The sequence below is a fragment of the Hypanus sabinus genome, chromosome 10 (genome assembly GCF_030144855.1).
Source record: "Hypanus sabinus isolate sHypSab1 chromosome 10, sHypSab1.hap1, whole genome shotgun sequence".
NCBI lineage: Eukaryota > Metazoa > Chordata > Chondrichthyes > Myliobatiformes > Dasyatidae > Hypanus > Hypanus sabinus.
In genome coordinates, this window is record NC_082715.1 from 78,521,815 (window position 1) to 78,549,607 (window position 27,793).

The window sequence follows — 27,793 nt, forward strand, 5'->3', positions numbered from 1 at the left end:
GGAAGAAGCTGCCAGTGGAAGTGGTGGTTGCAGGTTCAGTTTCAACATGTTGGAGAAATTTGGATAGGTCCATGGATGGGAGGGCTACCGCCCGGATGCAAATTGATGGGACTAGGCAGAATAATATTTCATTACAGACTGGATGGGTCAAAGAGCCTGTTACTGTGCTATGACCAATATCACCTACACGGGGTTTACTTTTAGTGAGACTATTTTAATGGTTATGGAGTTCTGGGGTTGTGGATTTGGTTATGACAAATCTGGGTGACGTTGAATACCTGTGATGTACCAACTCTTTTTACTGATCAGCCCCTTATTTTTTAAAGCAAGCTTCAGCCTACATCCAGTCTCACATTAAGACCAAGCTAAAGTTTTAGTATGGTGTGATATCTTGGAATAAGAACTCTTGTCTATTTGCCCCTCAGAATCAAAATCAGGTTAATTTCACTGACTTACATTATGTTGTGAAATTTGTTGTATGTCAGTGTTATTAAACCTGTTTCTGATTCCAAGAGGCAAATAGACAAGAGTTCTGATTCCAAAGTTTTAGATAATAATGAAATTGCAATATTCGTATTAAAACTTTAGTTTGGTTTTACTTTGAGGCTTGATTATGACAGGTCTTTGATTCATATAATTGTGAGAATCATGAGATGAGCTTGCTGTCAATATTCATTGATAGTTGTTGATGCCTATTGAAAACAGTATTTTGTAGTGTTCTACCTACCTTACTTACTCACAGGTACTCCAATCAACAAACGTCCTGTTCTTGGATACAGGGATTTGAATTTATTCAAGCTATACCGACTTGTCCATGAACTGGGAGGATTTGATAATGTGAGTATTTAGTATAGAAATAGAAAAATGTCTTTAAGAACTCATTAAAATGAAATCAAGCTATGAATATTTTAAAAATTAGCTTTATTTGTCACACGTTTAACGAAACATACAGTGAAATGCATTTATCGAAACAGGCAGTGAAACATACAGTCAACAACCAACACAGCCTGCATGTATGCTGAGGGCAGGCCACAAGTGTCACTGTTGCTTCTGGTGTCAACATAGCTTGCCCACAACTTACTAACCCTAAAGCGTACCTCTTTGGAATCTGTGAGAAAACCAGAGAACCTGGAGGAAGTCTACACGGTCACGGGAAGAATATTCAAACTCCTTACAGACGGTGGTGGGAATTGACCACAGCTGGTGATCACTGGCACTGTAAAGCATTACAATAACTGCAACATGTACAACATGCTGGAGGAACGTCAGGCAGCATCCATGGAAACAAGCGATCAACGTTTCCATGGATGCTGCCCAACCTGCTGAGTTCCTCCAGCGTGTCGTATGTGTTGCTTTAACCACAGCATCTGCAGTGTACTTTGTGTTTACAATAACTGCTATGCTTTATGTTTAATAGAAAGTAATCTGCAGAATCCCTTAAGAGCAGAGTTGTGGAGGAATTTCTTTAACCAGAGTGTGGTGAATCTATGGAATTAATTGCCACAGGCAGTCATGGAGGCCAGTCATTGGAGATTGATAGGTTACTTGATTTGTAAGGATGTCAGAGGTTATGGAGAGAAGGCAGGAGAATGGGGTTGAGAGGGATAATAAATCACCCATGTTGGAATGACAGAACAGACTCAGTGGACCAAATGGCCTCATTCTGCTCCTTTGTCCTTTGGTCTTATGATTTTATTTTCATTGGAAATCTATTTGAAATTATCTGGTAAAGGAGATTGACAGCAAAAAGGTTCCTACTTAATTTATGCCAGTGCAAACAAGTCATTCAACACTTACCTGTGTTGCCTAGCTTGGAGATACTCTGTTTCTGACTAACTGATGAGCTTTTTTGAAAAGCTTTATGTGTTTTAGTGTGATGTATTGCAGCTGTTCCAATTAGTAAACAGTGCTAGGTGCTTGAATTTTATTGGATCAGAGAACTTTCATTTCCTTTCAATCTACATTTTTGTTAACTGAGATTGCAAGTTAGCAAAGTGCCTTACTTTCAGGGCATGTCTCAGTAGGTGTGTACAATACTTGCAAAAGGTTCAGTGGTTTGATATTTCCTTTTGGAATTTCACAGTTGGCAAGTGTTATAAGTGTTTTAAATGTTACTAATGAGTGTATCATGCTAAGTGATACAAGGAAAAATGTGACTTGGAATTTTTACCACTAGTACCTCATTGCTATTATAATGAGATAAACTTATGAGAAATTGAATAAGTACATAGATGGGAGGGGTATGGAGGGCTATGGTCCAAGTGCAGGTCTATGGGACTAGGCAGAATAATAGTTTGACGCAGACTAACTGTTTTCTGTGCTATAGTACTTTGTGTCTTTCGGGTATATTTATAAGATCAGGTTTGTATCCATCATAGAATAATGAGAGAAGGCTAGTAATCCATATAGATGTTTTTAAAAATGCTTAGAATGGATTATTGGGCATTGTTGTTTGCTACTGTTTGTTAAATTGCCCGATTACTTTGTCATTTCCAAATAATATGCTCTCGTCAGCCACCCACTTTTTATCTGATACAGGCTTCAGTTGTCCTGCTGCTATCCACGTACCTATTCCATGAGCAATTCTCAGTCATCACACTTCCCTTGATGAGCTAGATTATTTTGGTTCCAAAATTTTTTTATTCTGTATTTTAGAATCAGAATCAGGTTTAGTATCACTGGCATATGTTGTGAAATCTGATGTTTTGCAGTAGCAGTACATTGTAACACATATAATAATTTTTAAACTCTATAAATTGCAATGAAAAATAGATATTTTAAAAAGTAGTGCAAAAAGAGCTTAAAAGAAAAGAAAAAACAGAATGGTAGTGCACATGGGTTCATTGTCCATTTAAAAATTTGATGGTGCTGTTCCTTAAATGTTGAGTGTGTGTCTTAGAGCTCCTGTACCTCCTCCCTGATGGTAGCAATGAGAAGAGACTTAACCCTGGTGATGGGAGAATTAAATTCTTAAATGACTGTGCTTTCCCTATATCTGTAGCCACCTCTCTTTGTCCCCCTGAATTCTTGATTCCTCTGGTCCCTTTTGCCTCAGCCTCGGCCAGTGGATTTTCCTTGGCCTCACAATCTGGAAATCTTTCTGTAAAACCATGTACTTGTTTCAAACTCCCTCTTTAAAACTTTCCTCTGTGACTTCGTCATCCTTTATTAAGTACCCGTAACACAGTGGTCCCCAATCACCGGGCCGCGGACCAATACTGGGCTGCGAGGAAACAATGTGATTTGGCGATAGGAAACGATAAGAGTGAGCTGCCCCTTTCCTCATTCCCTGTCACGCCCATTGTTGAACTTGAACCCACACGAGGTCATCAGTCGCCTAAGTGCAGCGATACCCTCGCGCCAGGGATCACTGGTTGGCCTCAGGCGGCCGGCGGGAAGTGCCGTTGCTACTGGCCTGGAGCGCAGATGGGTGCCACCTCTAAACCTGTTTAGCACATTGAATGTTCATGGGGAACCCGGTGCTAAAATATTCACAGAAGACCTAATTTGGGCAGAACAGCTAACTTGCTGCGATCTACTGAAAATAATCCCTTGAGACAAACTTCTGTCGGCTGATAGATCCTACAAGGAGGGCGGGGGCGTGCCCTATCACAGTCCTCGGTTGCTCTCTCCGGACTACTACTGCCGCAGTCCCAGCACAGGGACCTCGGCCTTTACCATATCCTCTCACCCCACCCACAACCAGCCACACCTGGCCAAGGTGACGGGCGGGCAGGAGACTGGAGTTTGGGCCCGGAGGCTGTCTAATGAGGCAATGAAGCCGTCAAAACTGTTTCGGTACCTTGAGTCCAAGCACCCTGCACTTAAAGACAAACCTGTTGAGTTTTTTGAACAGAAAAAACGTGAGCAATCGGGACAGAAGCAAGTGCCGAGAGCCACGTAAACTAAATTGCGGAATAGACTGGACAGAAGGAACCTCCTTCGAGTATCGCTGTATTCCGGTCATGTATAACACCCCCCCCACCGTCAGCCGGTCCACAAGAATATTGTCAATATTAAACCGATCTGTGGTGCAAAAAAGGTTGGTGACCCCTGCCATAATTCTTTATTTTTGGTTATCCCTCTATGGACTATGTTGTTCTAACTTATAGGTATTGTAGTTGTAACAACATCTATAAGGGGATATTGGAGTCTGTGCCTGTCAAGGTTTGTGGTAGTTTTATGGAATCTTATGTCCATTACCTGGGTGCAGTGGTTCATCACTCACTCTACCTTCAAAAGGTAATTGTTTTGGAAAGTTTAATGGGTTATCAGAATCTGGCAACTGTAATTGTTCCAATGAAGTAATGGCAACAATTGAATGAGTCTTAATGAGGCAAGATGAAGTTTTGTACAAATTCTTGAGAATAACATCAGCTGAGAATAGTGGAGTCTTCCTCCCTTCTGTTTGCATGTGTTGAAGGAAAGCCTTTACCACTGCCAATCAGCTGCTAAGAGATGCCCAGTGGACACACTCAGATTAATATGCCTTATTGGCTTTTTAACAGAGACGTGTGGTTGCTTGCTCCTTCTAAATCACTTGATCATTTTGTCTTGAAGACTGAACCACCCCCCCCCCCCACTTCATTTCAAAACAGCCATCCAGTTTTCCCCTCTACAGGCTTCATCTTGTTCCAAGTGAAAGCTAAATGAATGTAGCTTCTTTCTTACTTCATCCTTTGAATTGATTGGACTAGGGTGACACAGTAGTGTAATGGTTAGCATAATGCTTTGCAGCACCATGGTATCGTGATTGAGGTTCAATTCCCACACTGCTTGTAAGGAGTTTTTAGGTTCACCCTTTGAATATGTTGATGTCCTTGGTTTCCTCAGACAAGCACTGTGATATGTGACCCAAGAATTCATAGAAAAGGGAGAATTGAGATGATGGAAATTTTCTGCCTGTCTAATCACTAAAATAGCAAGGGTCCATGTACAGATCCAGTCTTTCTTGGAGTTAGCAAAGATTCTGCATGTCATCAAAAACTTTGTCTAACTTTGACAGATGTGTGGTGGAGAGTATATTGACCAGTTGCATCACAGCATTGTATGGAAACACCAATGCCCTTGTACAGAAAATTGTACAAAAAGTAGGGAATGTGGCCCAGTCCATCACAGATAAAGCCCTCTCCATCACTGAGCACATCTACACAGAGTGCTCTTGCAGGAAAGCAGCATCCATCATCAGGGGTCCCTACCATCCACCCCATGCTCTCTTCTCACTCTTACCATTAGGAAGAAAGTACAGGATCTTCAGGACCCACACCACCAGGTTCAGGAACACTCATTACCCCTCAACTGTTAGGCTCTTGAACCAAAGAGGATAACTTCACTTGCCCCATCACTGAAAGGTTCCCACAACATATGGACTCACTTTCAAGGATTCTTCATCTCACATCCTCAATTTTATTTATTTATTTTCTTTCTTTCTTTTTGTACTTGCACAGTCTGTTGTCTTTTGCACATTGTTTGTTTGCCTGTCCTGTTGGGTTTAGTTTTAGATTGATTTAATTTTGTTTCTTGCATTCACCACAAGAAAATGATTATCAGGGATGTGTGCATGGTGACAAATATGTACTTCGAATTTTGAACTTAATATCTGCAGTTGCTTGTTCACTGCCTTTGGCCACAAACATGTACTTTAAAGGCCACTGTAGCTATGCATTCTCTTTAACTTGCATCAAAGTACTAATCCCTCCCCACAGTTAGAATGCTCTTTTCATTAAGCTATTTGCTGTTCAGGATGTGGTCTCCTCTGTGCTGCCAAAGCTAAATACAAATTGGGTTGTCATTTTGCTTAGCATCTATATTCAGTTTCAAACTTGGCCTTAAACTTCTTATTACTATGACTTTAATTCTTAGCACAGCTCTCACTTTGATTTTGTCCTTGACTGCCTGAGTTGTTGCATAGATATTTCATACAAACGTGAGGGCAAGCATTTCATCTCTTAAATACTTCACAGTCTTATGAACTTAAGGTTCAGTTCAACAAATATTCAACAGCACTTACACTTCCTCTCAGCCAGATTGTGCTGAGTAATAGAGAATATGTGAACTGCCACCAGTGGGGGTGGTATCTGGAGTGGAGGAGAGACTGTATGACTGAAGGAGATCACGATTGGTGCATAGTTTGTACACTGGTGCAACTCTAGGTGTCTCTGTACATGCTCTTTCTCCTTATTCCCAGGCTAAAAGTGTCTTTAATAGCTGCATCATTGCTATAATCGCTTACACTTTCTTAGGATCTCTTTATATTAAAAAAAATCCTATTATTACTTGTTCTCTTCTTACTTTCTTATTCCGGCTTCTGCCCCCTTCTTTTGCAGCCCCAATGAAGGGTCGCAGGCTGAATCATCGACTGTTTAATCCCCTCATAGATGCTGCCTGACCTGCTGAGTTCCTCCAGCATTTTGTCTATGTCCCCTTATTACTCCATTATGTTTTGACCATCATCTATTTGGCATTTGATCTCTCTTGCCTTCTGTCCTATTACAAATCTCCAGCCTTCCCAGACATCCTTTTCCCTGATTCTGTAACTGACAAGAGTAAATGAAATAAATGTATAATGAAATGCCCAACTTCAGTCGTGGACTTTCTTACTGTATCCATCCTACTGAGAGTTTCTGTTGGTTAGGTGAGTAACAGTATATTTAACTTAGTTGGCTTTTGAACTACATTACGCACTGGACCAGATTTTTCTTTCTATTTCAATGTGACGTTACTCATTTACTGATGTTATTTTTCCCCATAGATTGAAAGTGGTGCTGTGTGGAAGCAGGTCTATCAGGACCTTGGAATCCCTGTGATGAATTCTGCTGCAGGTTACAATGTCAAATGTGCATACAGGAAGTAAGTCCATTATTTAAATATAATTTGTTGGACATAGAAACATAGACTGAGATTTTATTTTGCTATAATGTATAGTGTTTTCAATGTTTCAAAGGTACATTTAAATGACAGTTAAATGTTAGAATCCCGAAGTTGCCCCCAGCTCCCCTCACTCCCGCTCATAAGCAGCAGCAAGCAACAATCCCCCCTCCCCCCACCAGCAAAAAAAAAAGCTTCGGTACCCACCACCGAACACTCAAGTGTGCGCAAAACAACAGCAAGGACCCAGACGTACAGTACCCCAAAGACTACTCATTCATCCAGTATTCAACATACCACAGGCTCTCTCTCTCTCTCTCTCATTCTTCCTAATAAGGAGAAAGAGGTATCTCTGTTTCACAGCGGGAGGGGAGACAACAAACAACTCGCTGGTTTACAATGTTAAAAGTCCATTGAGTCACTTTTTCTGAGCTCTGTGTCCAATGATTTCGGGTCTCTGGGCACACAGCCAGAGATCTTCTGACTTCCACAACATAGCGATCCCCTGCTGGGACACCGACCTCCGATTTCCACATCCCCATCTCCAGAGCCACAAAATCTCGAACCACCAAAGGCAAGCTAAGCTCTTAGGCCGTGTCCTTGGCATGTTGAAGAATGACCAATTGTGAAACCCCGAGAGCGGGTCCCATTCCCACGAAGAACCAAAGTCAGCGTGTAACTCCAGGTCAGTATCTTCAAAAGAACCCTGAAAGGGAAAAAGAGATATTAAAGATGGAAATAGAGCTGTTTCCAAAGATGCAAGCAAAGGTGTCACCGTTTAGCGCCATCATGACTAAGCTCTGCTCTGTGCAGTTAGATATTTGTAAAGAGATGAACTTCCGTGCATTGACAATGTCATCTGTGGATAACCTGATCTTTCAGCTTCAGGCATCTGAGTTGAAGCCTCAATGCAACATTTTGAATGGGAAATTTCAAAGCCAAAGTAAATGCATCATCAAAGTACATACTATATATGTCTCTATACCACCTTGAGATTAATTTTCTTGTAGGCATTTCAGATTCACACATCAAATGCAGTGTATCATTTTCAAGAAAGCAGACAAACAGACTACAACAGCAGTGGATTCCTTGCTGTTTGCCAGAACCAAGGTCACCCAAGCCTTGGCCAATGTGCAGCTGACAGTCACATATGTTTACATTGAGCAGCTGAGACTGGATTGAAGGGCCTTAGAACTTAATATATATAGGAAAAACCAAGTTCTTTTACTGGTCTGTTCCTGCTTTAAAACACTGTGCCTGCCCTTGAATAGCAGAAGTCCATAATGAGGCCCTGGTAAGATGAACTGTAAAGTTGTTCAGCCCATCTAATGTATGCCAATCATCATGCCTATCTGTACTAATCTCATGTCTGCATTCAAGATTGGTTAATGTCATTTCTAGTACACAAGTGTAAAGGAGAACAAAATAATTGTTACTCTACAACCAATGCTGAACAAAGAAATTACAGTAGATAAAGAACACAATAATAAAAAAACACAATAAGTATAAACACATAAAGTAGTTTGTATACATAGAGTAAGTATATCTTCATAAAGTGGCACTAGGCACTGGAGTGTCTGTACGTAAGGTGACGCTGACAGGAAATGATAAAGTAGTGGCGTGGAGGGTAGTGTTTGTTGGTTTCTATAGATGTGTGGTGAAAATTACATTGACTAGTTGCATCACAGCCTGGTATGGGAACACCAATGCCCTTGAATGGAAAATCCTACAAAAAAGTAGTAGATACTACCCAGTCTGTCATGGGTAAAGCCCTCCCTACCGTTGAGTACATCGATACAGAGCTGTCTCAGGAAAGCAGCATCCATCATAAAGGACCCCCAACATTCAAGCTGTGCTCTCTTCTCCTTGCTGCTGCCATCAGGAAGAAGGTACAGCAGCCTCAGGACTGCCCAACAAGTACAGCATCAGTTATTACCCCTCAACCATCAGGTTCTTGAACCAGAGGGGATAACTTCACTCTCCCCATTACTGAACTGCGCCATCAACCTGTAGACTCACTTTCAAGGGCTCTTCATCTCATGTTCTCGATATTTGTTTGCTCATTTATTTATTATTGTTTCTTTTTTTCCCTTTAGTATTTGCAGTTTGTTTTCTGCTCTGTTGGGTGAAGTCTTTCACTAATTCAATTATTTTTCTTGGATTTACTGTGTATGCCCTCAAGAAAACCTGTCTCAGGGTTGTATATGGTGACAAATATGTGCTTTGAAAATTTACTTTGGATGTGGAGGTGTTGATCAGCCTTGCTCCTTGGGGAAAGTAACTGTTTTTGAGTCTGGTCGTCCTGGCGTGGATGCTGCATTGCCTGGGAGTGAAACAAGCAGTCGGTGGGTATTGCGTACAGCGGTGGAAGTGCTGATCCTGTTCGGCTCAATGATCTCGTTCACCTTTGCCTTTGCATTCACCAGCCAGCCCAAAGCAGAAGTTGGGTACTCCACGAGACTAGTGGTCGCCAAACCATCGATTGAGATCGACTAGTCGATCTTTCAGACTTTCCCAGTAGATCCCGAAAAAAATGAAGATGAGAGATTGTTTCTGGGTTGTGGGGTTTTAGTTCCATTCTTTCTGCCCAGTGTGCATGCGTGTAGCTCCCCGCCATGCATTACAGTGTATTTTACTGTCCCCAACCACCGGGCCGCGAGGAAACGATATGAGTCAGCTGCACCTTTCCTCATTCCCTGTCACACCCACTGTTGAACTTGAATACACGCGAGGTCATTACCCAAGCGCGTCAGGGATCACTGGTTGGCCTCGGGTAACCGGTCGTTTCGTGCGGCCAGCGAGAAGTGCCGATGCTACTGGCGTGGAGCGCGGACAGGTGGGCGCAGCCTCTAAACCTGTTTAGCACATGGAATATTCGTGGGAACCAGGTGCTAAAATATTCACAGACCTCATTCGGGCTCAGGGTTTCATAAGCAGCAGAGCAGCTACCTTGCTGCGATCTACTGAAACAAACTTTTGTTGGCCTATAGATTCTACAAGGGGGGAGGGCGGGCATCCTGTCGCACTCCCCACTCAGTCGGTTGCTCTCTCTGGACTGCGACCGCCGCAGCCCCGGTACGGGAACAGCCATGCCTGGCCAAGGCATCTGGAGGCTGTCTAATGAGGCAATGAAGCCCTCAAAACTGCTTCGGTACCTTGAGTCCAAGCACCCTGCGCTTAAAGACAGACCCACTGAGTTTTTTTCCAGCGGAAAAACATGAGCAAACGGGACAGAGGCTGAGAGCCACGTAAACTAAATTGCGGAATAGACTGGACATAAGAAACCTGCTTCGCTGTATTCCTGTCGCGTTTAACACCCTCACCACCCCCCCACCCCCCCAATCGGCCGGTCCACAAGAATATTGTCAATATTAAACCAGTCCGCGGTGCAGAAAAGGGCGGATACCCCTGGTGTTCATACATTATCTCTACTTCTGGGTTGCGGGGTGGGTGTTTACTTCCGGTCTTTTCTGCCCCGGCGTGCATGCGTGTAACTAATCGATTTGGAGTCAATCTTGCCTTTCACTAAGGCTGAGGTAGGGCTTAAAAAGATTGGTGACCACTACACAAGACTTTTGGCACTCTAGCCAATTTTCATCATGTTCTTTCAGTGTTTGTCTATGACGTATACCTTCAGATTATTCATGCTACATTTACCCTCGCACTTGCTGGTTGAGCCTAGTGAGGTAGAAATACAGAATATATCAATTAGCATAATAATATCACAATGCTAGCGGCCCATGATCAATCCCTGCTGTTGTCTGTACTGAGTTTGTACAAACCCCTGTCATCGTATGCGTTTCCTCCCACATTCCAAAGATGTACAGGTCAGTAGGTTAATTGGTCACGTGTAAATTAGGTGGTGTAGGCATGTTGGGCTCGAAAGCCTGTTACCGTACTGTAGTTCTAAATAAAAATACAGCAAAGAAGGAGGCTGTTCTAGCCTGTTGAACTGATACTGGATTGGTGATTAATTTAGAGTCTTAAATGTTTCTTTCCCCCAGATACCTGTGTGGCTTTGAAGACTATTGCAAGTCAGCCAACATTCAATTCCCAACATCGCTCCATGGAGACCTTAAAGCAGGAAAGCAGAAGAAAGAATGTGAAAAAGGTCTTGATGATCTTGATCACAAAGATGAAAAGGTTACTAACATTACATCACGTGTGGCTGAAACTGAGGGTGAAAATGAGAATGAAAGCAGCACTGTTGTGCAGGATGAAGAACTGAAGGCTCAGGAAACCAAATCCCTCAGGGTAAATCCTGAAAATACTTAATTACTTTAATTGTTGACTGACATTTGTGGATTGTTGCAGGGAGTGGATAAAGTAACTGGGACCCTTCAAATATCTCATGTCCAAGGTCCTGCAAGGTCTTTGACCTCCTACAGTCAGGCAGAAAGTACACAGGGTAACAAGTTCTTCCCCTGGGATGGAAGACTTCTGAACGCCCTGCTCTCACCCAGTACACATTATTTATGACACCGCCAGTAGCAGAAATACTGTTGGTAATTTCATTATATGTTGTATAGGCACTTTATGTCAACTTTTATTATTTTACAAAATTATTGCATTATTATGATGTGCCGTGCATGATATATGTTGTGCACCTTGGTCTCTGAGGAAAGTTGTTTTGGTTTGTTGTATACTGTTGAATAACAATTGAACTTGAACTTGAAGTTCAAGCTGCTGCTTTAAGCTCATTAGACAGTTGTTGTTTAGTTACTTTGGTCTTGGTTTCTTGAGCTGCCCCCAGCTGTAGGAAGAACAATTTTCAGCACAATCCCTTTACTGGATGTCCAGGTGCAGTCTCGGCACCTTCATTAGTGAAAGTGGATTATTGCTTCAACATTGGATGTTGAGAGGCAATTTGACAAATATTCAGAATCCTAAATGATCTTGATTGAGTAGATACAGGGAAGCTATATCCAACGCAGAAGAGAACAGGGCCTAGCAGTTTCTTCACATAGTTCCACAGTTGGATCACTTTGAACCAAGGCATGTTTGGACATCCAGTGTGTGGGAGAGTAGGACCTGGCAGCACAGCCTCAGAATACAAGAACCGCCTCTTTAAAACAGGGATGAGGAGGAGTTTCTTTAGATAGAGGATGGTAAAACTGTGCAATTCACTATGGCTGTGGAGGCCAAGTCATTGAGTATATAGAGGGGTGTCTGCACATAACATGACTTTGACAAGTAATGATAAAGTAGTTGTGGTGGTGATGGGTGGGTTTGTGGGTGGAGGTGTCGATCATCCTTACTGCATGGGGAAAGTAACTTTTTGAGTCTGGTGGTCCTGGCGTGGATGCTACATAGTCTCCTCCTGATGAGAGTTGACAGACAGTCATGAGCAGGGTAGAATGTGATTATTTGCTGGATGTAATATACTGTATATTGTATTGGATATATGCCATCTGCAAACACTGTTTTCCAAGTTATAACAGGCTTTAATTAACTATGTAGATCATCAAACCAAGCCACATCTGTCTTGCTCGAAATATCCACATCTGTCTTGCTCGAAATATCCATTACACACATGCAGCTGTTCTACCACATAGTGCCAGCCTTACCAGAGTCCTCATTCCAGATACTTGAGAAGAATTGTCTGAATGAGTCATCCACTAATGGGGGTGTCATTCCTTAGGAGAAAAGCTGAATTATGGCCATCTCTTCATCCATGCGCTATAAAAGAACCTAGGATGCTATTTTGAAGAATTTGGGCATTCTCCTAACTGCCCTGCTGAGCATTTGTCCCTTAAGCAGTACTATCAACTGAGCACAAAATCAGATTTGCAGATTGCATTATTCCAGTTTTTAATTTTTTTTTAAATTTAGAGATAGGCAGGATAACAGGGCCCTTCTGGCGCAATGAGCCCGCCCCATCCAATTACATCCATGTGACCAATAAGCTGCTAACCCATACGTACATCTTTGCAATGTGGGAGGAAACCCACACAGTCACAAGGAAAACGTACAAATTCCCTGCAGACAGCAGCGGAATTTTACTCAGGTCACTGGCTCTGTAATAGTTTCACACTAATCACTATGTTACTATGCCAGCCCTATCCTTCATGGCTATTTCCTTTACCTTCAGAAAGATCATGCAAACAATTTATATGCACTTTAGAATATGTTGTGAAGATATGAAGTGTGAGGTAGAGATGCATAACTTTCTTATTGTAATAGACAGCATCTGATACCAAGTATAGGTACAATGGGCTGAATAGCCTCCTGCAGGGTTCTATAATTCCGCGGTTCCCTGGTCCACTCGTCCCTTCCCATGGATCTCCCACCTGGTACTTGTCCCTACAAGCGTAAGTGCTACACCTCCTCTCTTACCACTATTCAGGGCTTCAAACAGTCCTTCCAGGTGAGGCAACACTTCACTTGTGAGTCTGTTGGGGTCATCTATTGCATCCGGTGCTCCCAGTGCGGCCTCTACAGATTGGGGGACCGCTTTGTTGAGCACCTCCACTCTGTCCGCCACAACAGACAAGACCTCCCGGTTGCCACCCACTTCAACTCTGCTTCACATTCCCATTCAGATATATCCATACATGGCCTCTTCTACTGCCATGATGAGGCCAAACTCAGGTTGGAGGAGCAACACCTCATCTACCGTCTGGGTAGTCTTCAGCCCCTTGGCATGAACATTGAATTCTCCAACTTCCAGTAATCCCCTCCCCCTCCCTTCCCCCATCCCAGTTTTCCGCTGCCTTCTTCTCCAGCTGCCTATCCCCTCCCCCACCCCTTAATCTTTCTTCTTATTGGTTTTTCACCTGCCACCTACCAGCCTTCTCCTTCCCATTCTTCTTTATAGGGCCCCTGCCCCCTCCCTCTTCATTCCTGACGAAGGATCTCGGCCCAAAATGTTGACTGTTCATTTCCACGGATGCTGAGTTCCTCCAGCGTGTTGTGCGTGTTGCTTTGACCCCAGCATCTGCAGTGTATTTTGTGTTCTATAACTGATTGTCGGGAACCCTTCCTCCAGTATGGTTTTCACCTGACGGTCTTAAAATTTCCAGTTTAAGATGGCCCTACCAAAGATGTGCAACAACTTACTGGTAAATCATAAGGCAAGAGGTTCAACTGAAAGTGTTCCTTATTATATCTTTCATGAAGCAATTTGTGGTGAATGATCATGCAGACAGTGAGGAGGCGGGTGGAGGCAAGGCTGGTTCAGGGGTGAACCGTGTTGGGGAATTCCAAGGCACAATGTGTTCAGGTTCGATCCAGGAAAGCAGACAGAGTTCGTATCGCTGTCTGAGATGGAGTGAACGATTTGGAGAGGAGTTGATGTGGAAGAGTTTCGATGCCTTTCCACCTAATCCGGTTGTGAGGTTGGATTGCTCCAAGCAGCGAGCCAATTTGGTGAGACCGAGAACGGCTTCAGGCAGAGCGGCCCAGGCATATCGGGGCACCTGAATTCAGGTCCTGGAATGTGGCACTACTTGGTGCTTGGACAATTTAAACATCTCTGCAAACAGACTGGAAGTCCAACTGTCGAGTACAGAGGTGAGGGTCGGGCTGATTTCGCTCGCTCTCCCCTGAATATTCATTCCTTTCACCACAGCACCAAGGGTATGAACTGCTGTGTGTGTCTCCCTCGCAGGTGTGATGAACTGGAGATCCACGCTTTGAGCCTACTTCAGCTGCTCTGTGAACAGATCTGCTTCGGGGTGCTGTTAGCAAGATGTTTTATTTCTCTCTCTTTCTCAACAATGGTTTTTGTTTTTTTCAATTAGGTTACTTTGTGGCTGCCTAAAATCAGACAAATTTCAATGTGTATAATTCTATGATAATAAATGTGTCTTTGAATCTTTGTATGTCTTGAATTTGCCTGCTGTTGCTGACAGTTCCATTGAATGTGTTTAGATTATGTCCGTAATACATGTGAGAAGGCAACAAATTTGATTAGCAACTTGAGACGCGGCCTCTTTCTGAAAGATGTATTTATAACACACACAAGGTACTGGAGGAACTCAACAGGTTAGGCAGCATCTATGGAGAGGAATAAACAGTCAGCATTTTGGGCTGAGACCCTTCATTAGGACTGGAAAGGAAGCTGGAAGAAGCCAAAATAAGGTCGGGGATGGTGGGGGGGGGAGAATTAGAATCTAGAAGATTACAAGGTGAGATCAGGTGAGGGGGAGAGGGATGAAGTAAGAAGCAGGGAGGTGAAAGGTGGAAAAGGTAAAGGGTGGAAATAGGAGGAATTTGATAAGTGAGGAGAGTAGACCATGGAGAAAGAGAAGGACTAGGGTCACAGGGGCAAGTGTTATACAGATGAAGAGAAGAAATCGGGGGCGCCAGGGTGGGGAATGGAAGAAGGGGGAAAGTAATGTTCATGCCATTAGATTGGAGGCTGCCCAGACAGAATGTGAGGTTTTGCTCCTGTCATCTGCAGAATCTCTGGTGTTTACTATTTATAAACCCATCAGGAACTAGAAATACTAGTGAGGTGGCTTTAATTATTCTAACAAAGTACTGTATCCGGTTTCACCAACTTATCAATCAGTGACTTGGTACCAGTAATTCTTGGTCTATTCTAATACTTTTGAGTAACATTGGGTTGACGTACTTTTGGAGCAGAGATGAGAGGGAGTTTTTTTAGCCAGAGGGTGATGAATCTGTGGGATTCATTGGCATGACAGCTGTGGAGGCCAAGTCATTGGGTATATTTAAAGCAGAGGTTAATAGGTTCTTGATTGGTAAGGGCGTCAAAAGGTTACAGGGAGAATGCTGAAGAATGAGCTTGAGAGGAAAATAAATCATCCGTGAAGGAATAGTGGTGAAGACATGATGGGCTGAATGGCCTACTTCTGTTCCTATGTCTTATAATCTTATGGAGCCTGCTCTATCCCACAACTGAGAGCAGGTCGGTCCCTTTATTTCTTACTCCATCCTTCCACCCACTGTCGCCTCGCTTCTACTTCCCTCCGAAGCCACGTGAACGTGGAACAGGCAGCACCTTTGCTCGTTAGTAACTGAGCTGTTTTGTTGTCTCAGACGAGGAAACGACAGCTGCCAGACCGTACTGCACAGGCACCAGAGAGCAGCAAAGTGAAAACCGAAGAAAGTGAGGAAGGGAAAAGCAATCAAATCTACGATGATCAAAGGTGTAAAACGGAAGAATTAAAACCACAAAAAACAGTGGATAAGGAAAAACACGTGTGAGTATTCTGTAGTTTAAAACAAAATGAATTGCTGTGTGTAGTTACTTATCTTAGTGAATCAGTGCTGAACATTAGGTCTGATGCCAGCTAACCTCTAAACTATGAGTTGACACATCATCTGAATAATGTCCTGTGTCATTTTCTTGGGGAAGGGATGCAAATTGCATGGTGTGTTGATGCATAGAAGAAAACATTATTCTACAGAGTGCAAGAATAGAATAGCCTGACAAAGTGTAGACTCCCTAATTGTAATTCTTTCGTTATAACCTTAAAGGTGTGATTTTTTTTTGTTATTAGTATAATGGGACCTTTTCAAATGAGGTAACAATTAACCAGGCAGATACCACATAAAACTGAAAATGTCAAATTAGAACACAAAATATTGGGAATGCCTGGCACATCAGCCAGCATCCCTAGAGACAAAAGCAAAGCCACTGTCCCAGCCTGTCCCCTCCACATACAGGTGTTGCCTGACTCAATGAGCACCTTTAGCATTTCCGCCCTTACACAGAACTATCTACTGCTGGCAGAAACTGGAAAGGCTGGTTATCTGATATCGTTAAATTCTGTGTTGGGCTCCAGGCACTTTAACAAAGTTAGATCAAAGGGTTTAGCTTTATTTGACACATAGATATTGAAATATCAAAGCATACAGTGAAATGCATCGTTTGCATTAACGTCCAGCATAGTTGAGGATGTGCTGGAGGCAGCCCACAAGCCATGCTGCCGATGCCAATATAGCATGCCTACAATTTACTAACCCTAACTAATCTGTACATCTTTGGAATGGGGAGAAATCCAGAGAACCCGGAGGAAATCCACATGGTCATGGGAGAATATACAGACTCCTTACAAGCAGCGACAGAATTGAACCTGATCGTTGGGGCTGTAATAGCATTACGTTAACTACTACACTACCATGCAGCTTGAAGATGAGGTGGCAACCCTCAAGCTTACATTGGGCTTTGCTGGAATAGTTGAAGGAAGGCAATGTTAGAATTGTCATGGGAATTTCAATATGCAAATAAATTGGGAAAATCAGATTTGTGTTGGATCCCAAGAGAAGAAATTTGTGGAATTCCTATGAGATGACTTTTTAGAGCAGCTTGGGTGGAGCCCACAATGGGAAAGACAATTCTGGATTGCCTGTTGTGTGATGAACCAGATTTAATTTGGGAGCTTGAAGTGAAGAAACGCTTAGGAGGCTGTGATCATAGGATAGAATTCACTCTGCAGTTTGAGAGGGAGAAGCTAAAATCAGATGTATCATTGTTACAGTGAAGTAAAGGGAACTGTATAGGCATGAGAGAGGAGCTGGCTAAAGTTGATTGGAAGGGAACACCAGTGGCTGGAGTTTCTGGGAGCAATTTGGAAGGCACAGGATCAATACATCCCAAAGAAGTAGTATTCTAAAATGTGGATAACTTTAACTTAACTGCCGAGGGTAGTCAACGAAAGCATAAACGCAAAAGAGAGGGCATGTAATATAGCAAAAATTTGTAGGAACTGGAGGAATGGGAAGATTGTAAAAACCAATAAATGGCAACTAAGCAAGTAATAAGGAGAGAACAGATGAAATACAAGGGTAAGCTAGCCAATAATATAAAAGAGGGTGCCAAACACTATTTTTAAATATATGAAGTGTATGTAAGAGAGGTGACAGTGGATATCAGACTGCTGGAAAATGACACTGGAGAGATAGTACGGCAGACAAACTTGTAAGCATTCTGGATCGTCTTCACTGTGGAAGATACCAACAATATGCCAGAAATTCGAGGGTGTCAGAGAGCAAGTGAGTGTAGTCACTATTACAAAAGAGAAGGTGCTTGGTAAGATGAAAGGTCTGAAAGTAGATGAATCACCTAGACGAGATGGTCTGCACTCTGGGCTACAGAGCAATCAGAATGGGTGTGTGGTGGAGAATTAAAGTTACAGTTAAGTGGAAGGTCAGTTATCACCCAACATGAGTTCAGATTCTCTATTCTAGATTAAACTGCATAAAGGAAGCCAAATGGAATTGAAAGAGAAGCAAGTAAATGGTTGTTTCACTTGGAAAGAGTATTTGGATCCTCAGATATTAATGAGGCAAAAGTACAAGCTTTGGAATTTCTGTAGTTACATAGGAAACCATGTGAAGGGTGGATGTTGGAGATCTGAGAATAAACAAAGGTAATGAAAAGTCTCTTCAGAATGCCAAAAGATGACAGGAGTAGGGGGCAAGGTGTGTTTAGTCCTGGCATCCTTGATGAAGGCAGCAGAAAATATGGAGAATGATCCAGTGGTTGGCTGGAAGGTGATTACCTGGGAAACCTTATCCTTCAGCTGTATGGAGAGGGTCTGAGTGCAGGAAATAAAATGGACTTGGCTGACAGCCATCTCAACTATGGTAGTAAAGGAGCCACTGTTTTGGAAGAATGAGTCAATCTGGAGAGTGGGTTTTTGTAGCATTTTCCTGTACGCCTGGTTCTGAGCCATTGCAGTGTTCTGTATTTCGTATTAGCAAAATATTTCCGTTATTCTTCTCTAATATCTACTTGCATCTCCTCCAGACAAAGTCTTCCTCACACCCTTTCAATTGACACCAGTGGATCATCCTCCATATTTTCAGCATGTAGATTTTCCATTTATCTATCGATCTATATGCATGGAATAGGCCCTCCTAACCACCTAACCACCGAGCCACCCAACAACTCATCCGTTTAATCCTGGACTAATCACAGGGCAATTTACAATGACCAATTAGTCTACCAACCAGCATGTCTTTGGACTTTGGGAGGAAACCCATGCACACACAGGAAGGATATTACAAACTTTCTTACAGAGGACACCAGAATTGAACTCTGATCTCTGATGCCCTGAGCTATAATAGAGACACGCTAACCAGTATGCTTGTGTGGTTTTGTTCAGAGAAGTGCTGTGTGGATGGGATAGGTACTGAAAGAAAGCGTAATTGATGTTTCAATACATTTAACTATTTAACCTTCCCGTTTTGGAAGGCTCCTTCCAAAAGACATTTCTTAATCCCCATTATGTTAAATTTCACTAGTCTGTACCTCCCCTTTTTATTCCCCACCCATTGGAAATGTCCCTTTCCTATGACTAATGATCTCAATCCAAATCAGGCTTAATTAAAAATTACTTTTGTCAAAATTGCTCCAGGAATGTGCTTAGAAATAAAATATCAAGGTCATTGGGCAGTGTGGAAGTGGTGGGGAGAACAGGGAAAGAAGCATCCCTGGCATGCAGAGTGCAAAGCAAGGAGGAAAGAAGCTTGAAATGCAGTACCGAGAGAGAGGTGTAACGAAGAAAAGTAACGAAAGAGTGAGTGTCAAGGCATGAGAGGAGGGCAAAAAGAGGGGGAAAGGGGTGGGTTTACCTGCCGATGTCCCGAGACTCAGTTAAACGCAATCATTTCCTGCAGATGCTAGATATCCAGCATCTACAAGTAGGCAGGTGAGTAGGAAAGTGGGGGAGGGGTGGATGAAGTGAGAAGCTGGGAGGTCATGTGTGGGAAAAGATAGAAGATGCTGAAGAAGGAATCTGATGGGAGCGGAGAGCGGACTGTGGGAGGAAGGGAAGGAGAAGAACCAGAGGGAGGTGGGAGGTGATGGGGAGGTTAGGAGAAGAGAAGGAGTGAGAGGGGAGCCAGAATGGGAATAGTAAAAGAGAAGGTGGAGGGCGGAGACATTGCTGAAAGTTAGAACTTGCCATAATGCCATCCGGTTGGAGGCTACCCAGACGAATATGAGGAGTTGCACCCTCTACCTGAGAGGAAGCCATGGAGGCCAATTTGCACTTAGTTTATAAAGAAGATAATTCAAGGGTCTGCAGTCTGTGTGAATGTGGGGTGACTTTGCAATAATAGGGTATTACATTTTGTTAATGGAACCATGAATTTAGAGTTTGATGGGTGAAATATGCACTCGGAAATAGGGATGGGAATACTGGCAACAAAATCATTAATAACAAAGGCAGGAAAATCAGCAATAGGAATTTGAGTAAAATTAACAGGGATACATGATGTACCAAAGACAGTAAAAGCAGCAACAAAGTTAGTGAATTTAGAATAGGTTTGGTTCTCATTCAGATTTAACATTCAAATTGTTTAATGTAATTTCCAGTACACACTTGTAAAATAATTGTTACTCTGGATCTGATTAAGCACAAAAAAATTCTAAGATGAAGCACACAATAATTTAAAAAGAACACAATAAATATAAATAAAGCTTGTATACAGAGATTGTTTGTACATCCATAAAGTGATGCGAGGCACAGGAGTGTTTGTACGTAAGGGGACTGATAGGAAATGATAAATTAGTGGTGGTGGGGGCTGTGGAAGGGTGGGTTAGTGGCTGAAGGTGTTGTTCAGCCTTAATGCTTGGGGGGGGGGGGAAGTAACTGTTTTTGACTCTGGTGGTCCTGGCATGGACGTTACGTAGACTCTGCCCTCCCTGATGGGAGTGGGACAAATAGACAATAGACAGAAGTAGACCGTTTGGCCCTTCAAGCCTGCACCGCCATTTTGAGATCTTGGCTGATCATCCACTATCAGTACCCGGTTCCTGCCTTGTCCCCATATCCCTTGATTCCCCTATCCATAAGATACCTATCTAGCTCCTTCTTGAAAGCATCCAGAGAATTGGCCTCCACTGCCTTCCGAGGCAGTGCATTCCAGACCCCCACAACTCTCTGGGAGAAGAAGTTTTTCCTTAACTCTGTCCTAAATGACCTACCCCTTATTCTCAAACCATGCCCTCTGGTACTGGACTCTCCCAGCATCTGGAACATATTTCCTGCCTCTATCTTGTCCAATCCCTTAATAATCTTATATGTTGCAATCAGATCCCCTCTCAATCTCCTTAATTCCAGCATGTACAAGCCCAGTCTCTCTAACCTCTCTGCGTAAGACAGTCCGGACATCCCAGGAATTAACTGAGTCCATGAGCAATAAGGGATCTTTCATGATGTTACTGGCCCTTTTCTGGGACCTTTCTGTACAGATGTCAGTGATATGTTGGGCAGATCGGGGACCTTGGTGATAGTTAGATAACTAACAATTCAGAGTGATGTGGGCAGCAGGGTAAGATGGAATGCAAAGATACCATAATCATCTGCAGTGGATTTTTTTTACTTTAGCATAAAACTCGCTGCCATGTTCATTCCAACTCTTATTGAGCTGGCTTTGAGTGAGCCAAATCTGTAGACTGGCTTGATAAAATTTATTTTAGCTTAAGGCAGCATAGTTGCTTTATAACTGTCAGTCAATTAAAGTGCAAACAAGGCTTTGTTCTAATTATCTGGAAGATTACTTTAATCAGAAACTCATTTTAAACTCCCTGTGGAATGCTTATTGCAGTGTACAACTTGCATTTCTGCAGTGTTCCTTGTTTACTCAAAAGAGAGCCTTACAGGGCTGTAAAGGAGGAAGTGAATAGAGCCAAGAGTGAGGGCTTCCACCAAACAGACTGCTGAGGTCCTGAGGAGAAAACTAATCCAGAAATAAATCTTTGAAACAGTTACTTGAGAGAGTGATGTCTGTATTTGGGTAACTAATCCACAAAACTGTAAAGGATGGCAAAATTATTTGTCTTTATGATGTTTCCATGGAAACACAGAAATCCACGTTTCCCAGTAATTTATCATCAGGTGGTTGTTCCGAACAGATTTAAATTACATCTGCCTGTGGACAAATGACAACAACTGGATTTTTTTCCCAAATCATTGTACCTACAAAATGTCTAAAATAGGGCACATCAGAAAATGAAGCATAAATGTAGAACTGTGTTGCTGGACTTCATAGGCGAGGATTAGTAGGACTCGTAATGCTAATGGTTCAGGGCCAAAGATTTGAATGTGCTTCATCAGGCCCATTTTGTCAGTGTACACTCACACTCAGTGGCCAATTTAGTAGTACAGGAACGGAGCCCAGTGAGGTCTTCTGCTGCTGGAGCCCATCCACTTCAAGGTTCGATATGTTGTATGTTCAGAGATGCTGTTCAGCACACCACGGTTGCAATGCATGATTCTTTTTTTTTTGTGGTAAGGCAGATCAATTTATTCCACTCACTTGCTTTACACAATTGTAAATTGGACTTCTGTTATCGAGGCGGTCACACTTCGGCCGGGCTTGTCCAGTCGGCACTTCCTTGGCGCAAGGTGCGGAAGTGCCCCCTTCTCTGACCTCTCCATCCCGCAGACTGTCACGGGGGACTTTACCCAGTTCCCCGTGAAGTCTCGCTCAGCCATGTGCCGTTGTCTGTTGGTGAAAACAAGGGGTTTACTCGCCTTTCCCGAGGACAGACTTGGAGTTACTGTCACTTTCCTGTCAGCTTGAACCAGTCTGGCCATTCTCCTCTGACCTCTGTCATTAACAAGGCATTTTCGCCCACAGAGCTGCTGCTCACTGAATGTTTTCTTCGTTTTTCACACCATTCTCTGTAAACGCTAGGGACTGTTGTGCAGGAAAATTCCAGGAGATCAGTTTCAGACAGACATACTTTATTGATCCCGAGGGAAATTGGGTTTCGTTACTGTCATACCAACCAAGAATAGTGTAGAAATATAGCAATATAAAACCATAAATAATTAAATAATAATAAGTAAATTATGCCAAGTGGAAATAAGTCCAGGACCAGCCTATTGGCTCAGGGTGACTGACACTCCGAGGGAGGAGTTGTAAAGTTTGATGGCCACAGGTAGGAATGACTTCCTATGAAGCTCAGTGTTACATCTCAGTGGAATGAGTCTCTGGCTGAATGTACTCCTGTGCCTAACCAATACATTAAGGTGTGGATGGGAGACATTGTCCAAGATGGCATGCTACTTGGACAACATCCTCTTTTCAGACACCACTGTCAGAGTCCAGCTCCACCCCCAGAACATCACTGGCCTTATGAATGAGTTTGTTGATTCTGTTGGTGTCTGCTACCCTCAGCCTGCTGCCCCAGCACACAACAACAAACATGATATTCAAACCACCCCATCTGGCAACTGCACTCAGTGGCCAGATCAAATTATGTAAGTCACTTAGATCACATTTTTCCCCATTCTAACATTTACTGTGAACAAAAACTCACCCTCTTGACCATGTATCGAGTTGCGGTCACATGATTGGCTGATTAGATATTTACATTAATAAGCAGGTATACCTAATAATGTGGCCACCGAATGTATTTAAGCTTAGGAAATGTGGACTCTTCTTGTGTATTTAAAAAAAATACTGCATTAAATCACTTCCAACAAATTGCACTCTGAAATGAATTTTTAAGTGGCACAATGATGGTCATTAGTTGCTTATCATCTGGACACATATTCAGCACAAGTTCCCACCTGACTGTTCTGTGCCATAATTACTATGAAAGGAAGCCCAGTGTTGCTTCTCAGTGTTAGCAGTGTTTTGGAATGAGAAGTGATGATAATAATACAATGTATCACCGCATCACAGTGACCATTTTGAATGCAAAAAGGGAGTTAGTTGTTATTATTGTCTTAAAAACATGCATGTCTTTCATTTGTCTGGGGTTAGAGATGAAAGCAGTAAAGAGGATGAGGATGAAGAGGATGAGGAAGATGAAGAGGAGGACGTTGGTGATGATGGTGAAGAGAGGGAAGATGAAGAGGAAGAATTTGAGTGCTACCCACCAGGAATGAAAGTCCAAGTGAGGTATGGCCGAGGGAGGAACCAGAAGCTCTATGAAGCCAGCATTAAAGATTGTGACGTGGAAGGTGGAATGGTCCTTTACCTAGTGCACTACTGTGGCTGGAATGTGAGGTGAGTTAGATGTATAAATTACATACAGAGTTGTTAAAGGGAAAGGTCAATGCAAATTTAAATTTTCCATTAAAATGATCGCTTATCTTCCCTCTCTTTTCTGATAGTCATGTTATAAGAACATAGAACAGTTCAGCACAGTACAGGCCATTCAGCCCACATTTTGCTGTCCTCTTAACTTCAAAATCAGTCTGTCTCTTCCCTCACATGTCACCCTCTATTTTCCCATCATCCATGTGCCATCTAAGAATCAAGTATCTGCCTTTACCACAACCTCAGGCAACACATTTCATGCACTTACCACTTGCTGTGTAAAAAAATAAGAACAACAAACAGACCTATCTCTGACGTCCTCCCTATACTTTCCTCCAATCACCTTAAAATTGTGTCCTCTCATATTAGCCATTGCTATCCTAGGGAAAAGCAGCTGGCTATCCACTCTATATATGTCTCTTATCATCTTGTACACATATGTCTCTTCTCATCCTCCTTTGCTCTAAAGAGAAAAGTCTTTGTTCACTTGATGTTTTCTCGTAAGACGTCTATAATCCAGTAAATTGTCTCTCACCCTCTCCACTGCCTTCATATTCTTACTATAATTAATTGACCAGAGTTGAATGCTTTCAGAAGCTATCCTATTTTGTTGACTTCCTATAGTTGTTTGGAACTTGAGTAGGACTTGCATTTTCTGCAGGCATAGTGATTTTCCTTCTGTTGGAATATTTTACTACCCCTTCAGGTAGTTGATGCGGTTGCACTGTAGGTCTTGATTCCAGTGCAATAACTTGTAGAAATTTACCTAATTTTTCAATTGTATTTACCCCACACTTTCCACTGCTATTGGCTTAATGTTCAAATGGTCTTGCTTTAACTGGGGTGCTTATACTCAACAAAGGAAGCAAGGAAACTGAGTACCACAGAATCATTACTCATTTGACTTAAAGGATTCAGCAGATGCTGGAAATCTTCAGCAACACATGCAAAATGCTGCAGGAACTCAGCAGGGGAATAAACAGTCAGTGTTTTGGGCTGAAACCATTCAGGCCTGGAAAGGAACAGGGTGAAGGTCAGAATAAGAAGGCGGGGGAGTGGGGAAGGAGAAAAAATGGACAGGTGAGACTCAGTGAGGAGTGGATGGGAAAGGCATGAAATAAGAAGCTGGGAGGTGCAAGGTGGAAGAAGTAAAAGGTTAGAAAAGAAGGAATCTTTTAAGAGAGGACAGTGGGTCATGGGAGAAATGGATGAAGGAGGGGCACCAGAGGTGGGTAATGGGCAGGTGAAGAGAAGAGAACAGGTGAGAGGGAAACTAGAATGAAGAGTGGGAAAATAAGATAAATGGGGGAGGAATTAGCAGAAGTTATCGAAATCGATGTTGCCATCAAGTTGTAGACTACCCTGACATGATATGAGATGCTGCTGCTCCAACCTGAGAATGGCCTCACCATGGATCAACATGTCAGTATGGGAAGGGGGAGTAGAATTAAAATGGATGGCCATCGGGGATAAGATAACTTGCATCTGATCAACCAATGACAACTTGCATTGAAAACTTTCATGTGGGAAGAACATCCTAAAACATTTCGCAAAAATGTTTTCAAATAAAACCAAGAAAACTAAATGGATGATGCAGAGGTGTCCAAAACAGAACTATGCCAAAGTGTTTTACAATGTCTTGGAGAAGTAGACAAAATCGAAGAATTGTTGCTTTCATAGAACTTAGGCAGCTAAAGCCACTGCTCCCTGGAACAAACCGCAGAACATTACAGGCTCTTTGGCCCACGATACAAACCAGTGATGTATGTGGAGTCACGTTCAGAAGCTCTTGGAAATTTGTCTCTGTGGCTTTAGATTCTGTTAAATAGATGGGAAAAGATCAGAAGGCTGAGCCCTGGACATGAGATAAATGTCATACTGAGCATTTGTATCATCCAATTAGAGTCATTGATTTAAAAGCTAAAGCAGACCTCTGGCATATCCATCTTGGGTTAGAGAACCAGTGGTTACGAGAGGTAGTACCTTATTACCTTAACAATGTAGTACCCTTTCAGCCTCAGAAATCAGCACAAATTTAAGTGTTGCTCTATGGCTGCAGAAAGAGAGGGAGCAAACCATTCAATCTTTCATAAACTTTAATCTTAACATTTACAGGAATGAATAGTGACTAAGTTATCGCAGCGGTGACTAAAAATTAAGCATGTAAAATGCTTCGCCAATTTTAAATTCAGACAGAGTAGTGCAATCACTTGAGTCGAGTATGATGGTTTCCTAAGGGTTTCTCTGTTGGTGGGCCCTCAGGTGCTGCACAGGTACAGCAAAAAAATTCAACCAGGCTACAAGAGGTAAAACTAGCATTGGTATTTAAAAGCTTGGTCAAAGAGAAATGTGTTAAAGGAATCCTCCAGAGAGGTTTAAGAGTTTTGGTCTGGGGGAATGAAGACAGACCCACCAATTTTTGAGGTGAAGTTTGGAAGTGGCAATGTAAGTTAGTGTGGGGCAGGAGGCAAGACCAGTGGACCATTGAAATCATGTTGAGTCATGGCCATGGCGATGTTTGAACATGAGAATCTAAATATTAAAGTCTGGGAGCACGAATAGTAATGCATGAATAGAACTTGATACGAGTTAAGATGCCAGCACAGAACATTCAGTAAGTACATGTTTACGCAGCAGATGGTTGTGTTATGCTAGTACTTCTCATCACAGTGGTGATGCCCAGGGAGGAGACAGCTAAAGGTTTATGTCTCGCAATTCAGAGCTCCTTGTGCTCAAATTTGGTCTCCGTCTGAAATCTGAATATTGAGGATGGGTGAAAGTGCACGTTGTATTTAGCTGTCCAGACCTAACTGGGAGAAGTAGTTCAGCTCCATGTTACTCACTTTCAGCAAAAGCAGGAGTGGCAATTTACAGGGCAGAATTACAATAGAGATGAGACTGGGGAGCAAAATTTGCAATCCTGTGGTCACATTTAAAGATCTATTTTACAGAACACAGCTTATATCTTTGTTTCACTTATTTCTTCCCACCACTACCTGAATTCCAACTCCCACGGTTTTCCTAGGTTTTGTGACCATCTGTCAATAGGCAGTTTGATCATTTCTACCCAAATGAAATAATGATGAAAATCAATTTGTTGTGCACGCTTGAAACATCTGCTTAACTTTATAATCCAAGTGTATATGTTCAATGAAACCAAATTTTAGAACAAATTTGAAACCCACCAAGAAAAAAACTCATTTTGCTATATTTTGTTAAAGCTATTTAGCAGCATAGTTGTTTCTTAATCCTGGCTTGTTCTCTTTGGCAGTGCCATAACCTTGATTGGGCTATTCACTCATTTCAAATGTTTTTTTTTTGTAAAAAGAAAAATACCTATGCTTATTTTAACCAATGGATCTGGGAGAGTCTTTTCAAAGCCTTATTCTTTTTTTTTACTGTACATGGGCACTTAAATAAAAGGCCATTTGAAATGAATTATGCTCTTTTCATCCACATTGAAATATTGTCATTGTTTAGGACCATATCGCCTGAACTACATTTTGTCTTGTCAACAACTTTTAATATCCAGAACAACACACACAAAATGCTTGAAGAACTCCACAGGCCAGGCAGTATCTATGGAGGAGAATGAACATTCAATGTTTCGGGCTGAGACCCTTCATCAGGGCTAGGGTCACGGCCCAAAACGTCGACTGTGTATTCCTCTCCATATCTGTTGCCAGACTTGCTGAGTTCCTCAGCATTTTGTGTGTGGTACTCTGGATTTTCAACTTCTGCAGAATCTCTTGTGTTTAATATCCATTTGTAATTGTGCCATGTAACAGGATTAAGCCTCTTTTTATTGTTAGATTATATAAAAGTGTGATATTCTTTTGCCTTGATCATAATGTTCTGTTTGCTCTGTGAGGTGGATTTGGCAGTCTCCACTCCTATTTGGCAACTTGCAATGAAGCATGAATTCTTTAGTAGTACTGAATGTACCACC

General features: G+C 42.4%; 1 protein-coding gene across 6 annotated transcripts in view; it reads left to right on the forward strand.

Annotated features, from left to right (window-relative positions):
* Positions 1-27,793, forward strand: part of arid4b (AT-rich interaction domain 4B) — a 141,428-nt gene that overhangs the window by 79,188 nt on the left and 34,447 nt on the right. For 5 of the 6 annotated variants that reach the window (XR_009514366.1, XM_059982176.1, XM_059982173.1 and 2 more), the window contains 5 exons: positions 743-837; positions 6,752-6,849; positions 10,872-11,121; positions 15,874-16,037; positions 23,566-23,811. Coding sequence is in view for 5 of the 6 variants with exons in the window: in XM_059982176.1 (XP_059838159.1) it covers positions 743-837; positions 6,752-6,849; positions 10,872-11,121; positions 15,874-16,037; positions 23,566-23,811 (853 nt within the window). In the remaining variant the exon portion in view is untranslated. The remainder of the gene's footprint in view (positions 1-742; positions 838-6,751; positions 6,850-10,871; positions 11,122-15,873; positions 16,038-23,565; positions 23,812-27,793) is intronic. The other variant, XM_059982175.1, reaches the window with a different exon arrangement.